The sequence below is a fragment of the Nerophis lumbriciformis genome, linkage group LG04 (genome assembly GCF_033978685.3).
Source record: "Nerophis lumbriciformis linkage group LG04, RoL_Nlum_v2.1, whole genome shotgun sequence".
Lineage (NCBI taxonomy): Eukaryota > Metazoa > Chordata > Actinopteri > Syngnathiformes > Syngnathidae > Nerophis > Nerophis lumbriciformis.
In genome coordinates, this window is record NC_084551.2 from 55,460,001 (window position 1) to 55,470,000 (window position 10,000).

At 33.7% G+C, this 10,000-nt stretch overlaps 1 protein-coding gene across 2 annotated transcripts in view; it reads right to left on the reverse strand.

The window, feature by feature from the left end:
• Nucleotides 1-10,000, reverse strand: part of prkcg (protein kinase C, gamma) — a 101,645-nt gene that overhangs the window by 5,513 nt on the left and 86,132 nt on the right. For both annotated transcript variants that reach the window (XM_072913067.1, XM_061957553.2), the window contains exons 13-16: nt 7,920-8,058; nt 4,187-4,267; nt 4,007-4,114; nt 474-614 (exon numbers count right to left, since the gene is read on the reverse strand). In XM_072913067.1, the coding sequence (XP_072769168.1) occupies nt 474-614; nt 4,007-4,114; nt 4,187-4,267; nt 7,920-8,058 (469 nt within the window). The remainder of the gene's footprint in view (nt 1-473; nt 615-4,006; nt 4,115-4,186; nt 4,268-7,919; nt 8,059-10,000) is intronic.

Below are 10,000 nucleotides of genomic sequence, written 5' to 3' on the forward strand. Positions count from 1 at the left end.
CCGATTGGGACCGTTCCAACATCCACACACTCCACGCACCCTGGGCAGTGAAGCATTTCAGTTCCACTCACGTGTAACGGCACATAGGGCATTGAAATTCTAGTTGCTCGTGTTATATCTAATACACCTCATTACTAAAAAAATATTTTTATTTTCCGAAAATGTGAACTGACATTTTTTTCAGCTGCAGACACTCCTGGACTATACTTCAATTTCTTCATAAATTGGATGATTTCGGTGCTGAAAACATCATTTTTCGACTCTCTTTCGGCTAATGGGCCTGACCTCTAACCCCCAGGCATGATCACCTGCCTAGACGGGCTGCCAGGCGGGCAAACGGGTCGCTAATAACGAAAGATATTTGCATACGCTCGGGCGGGAGGTGAAAGGTGGTGCACTGATAATGGCAGCTGAAGGAAGGAGAGCGAGCAGGACGAGTGACAATGGTGGTGGTGCAAAGAGTCGTGACTGACAGATCTCGGGACGAAGGGCGGCGGGATCTCCAGCCTCTCCAGACGGTCCCAGTCCATCCAGCGGAAGAAGGGATGCTCGCGGATCTCTCGCTCGGCGTCCTGCCCGCCGCCCAGGCGCTTGGCGGGGTGCTTGGTGAGGAGCTGGGGGGAGAAATGACAGGTTTTAGTCAGAGTCACAGTCAGGCCTTCAGAGCCAAGGAAAATGAAATTAAAATAAACTTTGGGGCGATGGGGAGAGAGCTTTTTGTACATTTGTGAGGTCAGAGGTCACACAAACTTTAGGCATGGACCTTGTTGGGTGCACTGGGAACAGGAGAGGGTCTTGTCCAAACTGTCAGGTGGAAGCATATCTTTATATTCATGTTTTTTGTTTTTTAATTTTTAATTTATTATTTTTTTTTTAGATGTATTCATTATCATTATTAATAGTCATATTATTGCCATTATTATGATTATTATTTGTACTATTATTATTTGTATTAATATTACTATTTTTATTATTGACATTATTATTAGTATTATTAAAAAATATTGTTACATTTATTCTTATTATTATTATAATTATTGTTACTGTTATATTATTAGTTACTGTTATTACTATTATTATTATTATTGTATTTTTAATATTGATATTAGTATTGCTATTATTATTTTTGTTGCTCTTATTATTTTGTTAATATTATTATTATTACTATTATTATTGTTGCTATTATTATTATTATTTTAATACTATTGTCACTGTTATTATTATTGATAGTGTTATTTTAACTATTGTTACCGTTATTATTATTATTGTTACTGTTATTTTTATTATTATTGTATCATCATGTTTTATTATTATTGTTGTTGCTTTATTATTATTTTTGTTATTATTATTATTATTATTATTATTATTATTATTGTTACTGTTATCATTATTATTATTGGTAGAATTATTATAATTATTTTCACTGTTATTACTTACTATTATTGTTATTGTTATTATTATTGTATTATTAATGTTGTTATTATAATTGCTATTGTTATTATTATTTTGCTTTTACATGCACCTGGGGATAAGTTGATTGGCAACACTAAATTGGCCTTAGTGTGTGGATGTGAGTGTGAATGTTGTCTGTCTATCTGTGTTGGCCCTGCGATGAGGTGGCGACTTGTCCAGGGTGTACCCCGCCTTCCGCCCGATTGTAGCTGAGATAGGCTCCAGCGCCCCCCGCGACCCCAAAGGGAATAAGCGGTAGGAAATGGATGGATGGATAATGTTATTATTTTTATCATCACTATTATAAATATTCATATTATTGTTACTGTTGTATTTAATATAATTATTACTACTACTGTTAATATTATTAATATCATTGTTGTATAATAATATTATTAGTATAATTTTTACTGTTATTATTGTTGTTGTTGCTTTTATTATTAATTGTGTTATTATTATTATTATTATCATCACTACTGTTGTTATTATTTTTGCTATTATTATTGTTGTTATTGTTACCAAAATGTCTTTAAAATAATATTTACATTTTTGTTACCACTGCTTCAACCTGGCATGTCTAAACTAAAGTAAACTAAGAGTATCATAGCTACTGTAGTATTATTATGATTATTGTTATCAATATTAATATTAATATTTGTATTATGTTTGTTGTCATTATTTTTTATTATTTTTATTATCATTATTATTATTATTATTATTATTATTAAAACAATTACTATTACTATTTATATTACTATTCTATTATTATTATTCATTTATTTTAGAGCAGGAAGTGAAAGGTTGTGCCTGCTGTGACTGAACTGATAATGGAAGCCGAAGGTGAAAGAATGATGGACAGTTGGTATTTAAATGTTGGTATTTAATTGATTTTGAATTCGAGAATCGTTTTGAAATGAGAATCGATTCTCAATTGAATCGTTACCCCCAAGAATTGAATCAAATGGAATGGTGCCCAAAGATTCACGGCCCTTTACATCAGTGCTGTCAACAATTGTTTTATTTGGAATCAGATAGATCACAGTTTTGTATTTTGATTAATCACAATTAATCACTGTTGCTACATAAGCATTGCTTAGCTTTTGTGTTGCTGTAGCAGGTGCTACAAACTCCAAAACCAGTGAAGTTTTCAACTTAAATTCAATTGAAAAGACCGCAAAGACAAGATATTTAACGTTCCAACTAGAAAACTTTGATATTTTTTTTCAAATATTAGCTCATTTGGAATTTGATGGCTGCAACATGTTTCAAAAAAGCTGGCACAAGTGGCAAAAAAGACTGAGAAAGTTGAGGAATGTTCATCAAACACTTATATGGAACATCCCACAGGTGAACATGGCTAAATGGGAACAGGTGGGTGCCATGATTGGGTATAAAAGCAGCTTCCATGAAATGCTCAGTTGTTCACAAACAAGGACGGGGCGAGGGTCACTACTTTGTCAACAAATGCCTGAGCAAATTGTTTAAGAACAACATTTCTCAACCAGCTATTGCAAGGAATTTAGGGATTTCACCATCTGGAGTCCGTAATCATCAAAAGGTTCAGAGAATCTGGAAAAATCACTGCACGTAAGCCATGATATTACGGACCTTGGATATTGCATCAAAAAGCGACATCAGTGTGTAAAGGATATCACCACATGGGCTCAAGAACATTTCAGGAAACCACTGTCAGTAACTACAGTTGGTCGCTACATCTGTTAGTGCAAGTTACAACTCTACTATGCAAAGTGATAGCCATTTATCAACAACACCCAGAAACGCTTCGCCGGCTTCACTGGGCCCGAGCTCATCTAAGATGGACTGATGCAAAGTGGAAAAGTGTTCTGTGGTCTTATGAGTCCACATTTCAAATTGTTTTTTGAAACTGTGGATGTCGTGTCCTCCGGACCAAAGAGGAAAAGAACCATCCGGATTGTTCTAGGCGCAAAGTGTAAATGCGAGCATGTGTGATGGTATGGGGGTGTATTAGTGCCCAAGACATGGGTAACTTACACATCTGTGAAGGCACCATTAATGCTGAAAGGTACATACAGGTTTTGGAGCAACATATGTTGCCATCCAAGCCACGTTATCATGGACGCCCCTGCTTATTTCAGCAAAACGATGCCAAGCCACGTGTTACAACAGTGTGGCTTCGTAGTAAAATAGTGCAGGGTACTAGACTGGCCTGCCTGTAGTCCAGACATTGAAAATGTGTGGTGCAATATGAAGCCTAAAATAAGAGAAGGGAGACTGTTGTACAACTTAAGCTGTACATCAAGCAAGAATGGGAAATAATTCCACTTCAAAAATGTGTCTCTAATTCTAAGTTCATGATTATTTGCAATGTGGACATGAAATATCTTGTCCTTGCAGTCTATTTAATAGAATATAAGTTGAAAAGGATTTGCTGTATTCTCTTTTTATTTACACAACGTGACAACTTTACTGCTTTTGGGGTTTGTATTTTGAATGATAAGATCATTTATTCCTGCAATACGTGCAAATGACCACAGTGCTGGAGCAATGTAATAGATTACTTTCAAGTACGTACTCCTTTGCAGATGGCGACGGCCTCGCGGGAGAGACTCTTAGGGTAGGAGACACTTTGCTCCATGATGGACTGGAAGAGCTCGTCCTCGTCGATGCCGTCGAACGGCGGCTGGGAGAAAAGAGAAGGAGGTTCGGTGAACAAGAAAGGAGTGGAGGGAAATAAATATGTGCCATTTATGACCTGTCCTGCCAGCATCTCATAGAGCAACACGCCGTAGGACCACCAGTCCACCGCTTTGTCGTAAGGCTGGTAGGCCACAATCTGAAAATAAAGAACATCTTTATTTATATGTAATGTCCCTTTTTAATTCAACTTTTTTCACAACAGGATATATTTTACTTTTATTTTTCCATTGTCAAAAATTGTGATTAGAAGTTAATTTTCTGTGGTTATAAATATTTATTCTTATTATCTTTACAACTAACTGCAATGTAGAGTGTATGAAATCCTTTGTATTGTTTATTTCAGCATCAGATGATGACGTGACCATATATGGGCATGACTGCTTGACTACTTCCGCCTTCAACACATTTGGAGGGAAAATACCAAAGACGAGCGGTGGGCGATACCGACCAATAGAAAGGCTTCAAACATATTTCTTCAGAGGAAGTCCCGCCCACAAAATTGAAGTTAGGTTGTAATAAAATCCGACTTTATTGGTTATTGGTAACCGAAATAAATATTTGTAACCAAAGGGAAAAAAAAGTATTGCACCTGAAAATTTTAATATTTGCAACCAAAACATAGATTTGTGACCAAAAGAAAATAGATTTGCACCTAACAAAAATAACCCAAACAAATATTTGTAAAAAAAAAAGTGTTTTATATATATATATATATATATATATATATATATATATATATATATATAAATAAATATATATAATAATAATAATAATAATTATATATATATATATATATATATATACATATACATATACATATATATATATTTATATATATATATATGTATAATAATAATAATAATAATTATATATATATACATATATATATATATATTTATATATATATATGTATAATAAAAATAATAATAATATATATATATACATATATATATACATATATATATATATATATATATATATATATATATATATATATATATATATATATTTGTTATATATATATTATTATTATATATATATATAAATAATATATATATATACAAATATATACATATATATATATATATATATATTTATATATATATATATATATATATTTGTTATATATATATATTGTTTATTATATATAAATATTTTTTTCCCTGAAAAAACTATTTGCAACTAAAACATGTGTTACCAAATAAAAATTCTAAACACAATGATGTGCAACCCAAGAATATTGAACCCCAAAATATGTTTGCAACAAAAAATTAAATACAAATTGATTTGCAACCAATTAAAAATGTGTTCGCGAAAAAAGATTTGCAACCAAAAAAAAAAGTATTTATAAGCAAACAAAATGATTTGTTCCAAAAAAATAAATTGCAACCAAAATTAGAGGTGGGGAATGTAATCGATTTTTAAATGCTATTGATTAGTAAACGTTAATAATCGATAATTGATGTATTTATTGTAAATAAAGTATTGCAGACAGTTGTCAAATATCTCCTGCCCCTATTGTGTCATTTATCATTCTATTATTTTGTCAACATTATTAAGGACATGCGGTAAAAAAATGAATTATTAATCTACTTGTTCATTTACTGCTTATTTTCTCTTTTAACATGTTCTATCTACACTTCTGTTAAAATGTAATAATCACTTTGTGGAGGGAGGTGTAGCCAGCTCTGCCTGCAGGAGCAAAAGTCACCGCCTCTGTCCATGGTGCTGAGGACAGAGCACCATCAGACGGGGGGCGGGGCTTGTGCTGACGGCGAGACACAGCTGGCAGGTGATTAGATTTCACAGGTGTGTCACATCTGTTGTCTTTAACAGTAAGCGGCCGGGAGCAGGAGGGAAGAGAGGATAAATTTGGGTATCAAACCGACACCAAGTAGTTACAGGATTATACATTGGTCATATTCAAAGTCCAGGGACGTATTTACTGACTTTATAAACATAATATACATTTAAAAAAACAAAATAAGATTTTGTGATGCTAAAAAAATATCAATGTAATCATAGTAGTATCGACTAGATACGCTCCTGTACTTGGTATCATTACAGTGGATGTCAGGTGTAGATCCACCAATGGTGTTTGTTTACATTGTGACGCCGGTGAGCTACGGTGTGTAGTGAAGCATGTTTAGCTATTTCTCGTCCTCTAATGATAATGCTACTTGTAATGCTCGTCCTCTAATGATAATGCTACTTGTAATGCTATACCTATACACACACACACACACACACACACACACACACACACACACACACACACACACACACACACACACACACACACACACACACACACACGCACACACACACACACACACACACGGCAAAAGTCACAATTTTCTAAGAAAACTTTAAAATGTTGGCAATATTTTAATATTAATCGGAATTTTACTTGTCAAAATGATGACAAAAGTCACAATTTTACTCAAAAAACGTCACTTTCTTTGTTATTGTTTTTTATCTCAATTATTTTTATGTTGAAATAAGGTTTGGACTTTATTTATATGCCAGTGCCTTGTATTACTTCTCTTATTTTCAGTGTAATTTCCTGCTGCTCTCCAGTCTGAGCGCTGACTTCCTCACCTGTCCCTGATTGGAAATCAGCACACACCTGTACCTGATTGCCAATCAGGATGCTTTATATGCCAGCCCTCTCATCCGTGTTGATTTTTTTTTCTTTATTTTTCTAATCAAATACTTTTTTTTTTGTTGAGTACCTCGAAGGCAGAAAAGCGCTATACAAGTATAACCCATTAACCTGCACTTTGCCTGCCGTCTCTGCACTCTGGGGTCAAGACCAAGACAACCCTGCCACATTCCAAGCACTGCTACAAATTATTTTTTTTGGTACAAAACATACATCAAATTGACTGAAAGTTGATTGAAAAAGTCTGAAATAAATTTCAGGTCGATTACAAGAGTTTGAAAAAAATCGTAAAATTGTGGGCGAGGCCTTTAAATAAAACCAAGCGCTGGCTTCCTCACCTGTCCCTGATTGGCAATCAGCATGCTTTATATGCCAGCATGTTCTTTATAAGTGCACCTCCCTGCGCCACTTTTATTTTGCTATTAAGTACGTTTTACCTGCACTTTGCCCGCCTTCTCTGCGTTCTGGGGTCAACACAACCCTGCCACATTCCAAGCACTGCTACAAATTAATTTTTTTGGTACAAAACATACATCAAATTGACTGAAAGTTGATTGAAAAAGTCTGAAATAAATTTCAGGTCGATAAAATAGTTTGAAAAAAAATCGTATAATTGTGGGCGGGGCCTATAAATTAAACTCTGGGTAGTGCCCCAATTACTTTTTTAGATATTTAACATAATTTCATTTACTTTTCCACCAATGTTATCTATGTAATGACTTGTCATGACCTATTTGTATAAATCTCTTTCCAGTGCTCTTATTTTCAAAGCCATTTCCTGTTTGTCACCTGCCCTCCAGTCCAAGCGCTGACTTCCTCACCTGTCCCTGATTGGCAATCAGGATGCTTTACATTCCAGCATGTTCTTTATAAGTGCACCTCCCTGCGCCACTTTTATTTTGCTATTAAGTACGTTTTACCTGCACTTCGCCTGCCTTCTCTGCATTCTGGGGTCAAGCCCAACACAATCTCTGTAAGAAATGTCTAACACATACATTTGGTCTAAAAAAACACCAATAAAAAACTCATTTGGAGATCAAATTTATAATTTTAATGTCTCCTGAAGAGATTGATTTCCTGTGGGAACCTTATTTTGAAATCCTAGTGGTGGGAAGGAACCTACCTCAGGGGCGATGTAGTCCGGGGTCCCGCAGAAGGTCTGCGTGGTGTCGCCTTCAAACATTCCTTCCCTGCACATCCCAAAGTCTGCGATCTTGATGTGGCCCTCGCTGTCCAGCAGCACATTGTCCAGCTTCAGGTCCCTGGGGGAGGTCACTCAAGGTCACTGGGGTCAATCTCAGCTTTAAGGGCGAATGAAGACATTGGTTGCACCTCTCAGAAAAAAAAAAAATCTAAATATATATATGTATGTATATATACTGTATATGTATATATATATATATATGTGTATATATATATTAGTGTTGTATTGGTACCGGGACTTGGCATTTTTGGCTTTATTTTAACAAAAAATCTAAAAGTACATGAAACATATGTTTATTATTGCAAGTTTGTCCTTAAATAAAACAGTGAACATACTAGACAACTTGTCTTTTAGGAGTAAGTAAACAAACAAAGACTCCTAATTAGTCTGCTGACGTATGCAGTAACATATTGTGTCATTTATACACCTATTATTTTGTACACATTATGAAGGACAAGTGGTAGAAAATGAATTATTAATCTACTTGTTCATTTACTGTTAATATCTGCTTACTTTCTCTTTTAACATGTTTTATCTACACTTCTGTTAAAATGTAATAATCACTTATCTGCGAGAAAAAGTAATTGAACTGCATAAAACAGGAAAGGGGTATAAAAAGATATCCAAGGAATTGAGAATGCCAATCAGCAGTGTTCAAACGCTGATTAAGAAGTGGAAAATGAGGGATTCAGGTAGACCAGCAAAGATTTCAGCCACAACTGCCAGGAAAATTGTTCGAGATGCAAAGAAAAATCCACAAATAACTTAAACTGAAATACAGGACTCTCTGAAAAAATGTGGTGTGGCTGTTTCAAGATGCACAATAAGGAGGCACTTGAAGAAAAATGGGCTGCATGGTCGAGTCGCCAGAAGAAAGCCATTTCTGCGCAGATGTCACAAAGTATCCCGCTTACATTACGCCAAACAGCACAGAGACAAGCCTCAAAACTTCTGGAACAAAGTAATGGAGTGATGAGACTAAACTTTTTGTTTTTGGCCACTCGACCATGCAGCCCATTTTTCTTCAATTTGATTTAAAAAGAGTAAACACAGTTGTTTGCCAATAAATAGCTTCACACAACCATTAAGCATGAGTGGAAGAAATGTTTTTGTGTTATCATTCATATTCTCTGAAGAATGGCCAAAAAAATCATAAATTCTCCCAGGGTATGTAAACTTATGAACACAACTGTATATATATATATATATATATAAACATCTATATATACAGTATATATATTTATTTATATATATATATATATATATATATATATATACAGTATTATATATTTATATATATATATAAATATATAATACTATATATATATATATATATATATATATATATATATATATATATATATATACATACATATAAATAAATAAATATATATACTGTATATATATATACACATATATATATAGATGTTATATATATATATATATATATATATATATATATATATATATATATATATATATATATATATATATATATATATATATATATATATATATATATTTATAAATAAATACATACATATTGTCGGAGGCAGATATTTACATATATCCGAATTTAAGTGTTACTTCTTTTATTTCATAGTCATATTTGAAAACAGCTCGTGTTTTTCTATTTGTTCTCTTTCTGTTTGTCTGCAAGTAAACTGTGTGTGTTAACCTTGAAGCTTTGGAATGTAAGAAAGAGAGATAATGTGCATGTGTTTTGACTAGAGAGACTTAAGAGGGGAGAGGGTTTTTTCGGTAGGACAGACCGTCTTAGGGGCGCAATTGAATGTTCTATGCTGGACTGGTCTCAATGTATGTCTGCAAAGCTTTGCAAATATATTACAAAATACCTATTCTGTCTCTGGTGGTTTTTCAACTCAGCTTTAAGTGTCGTAAAGAGCTTGGGAGCGACTTGTGACTTGAATTCCCTGGGAGGAACAACTGGTCCAAAACGCAACAATTTACATATACTGTACATAAACGTATATATACAG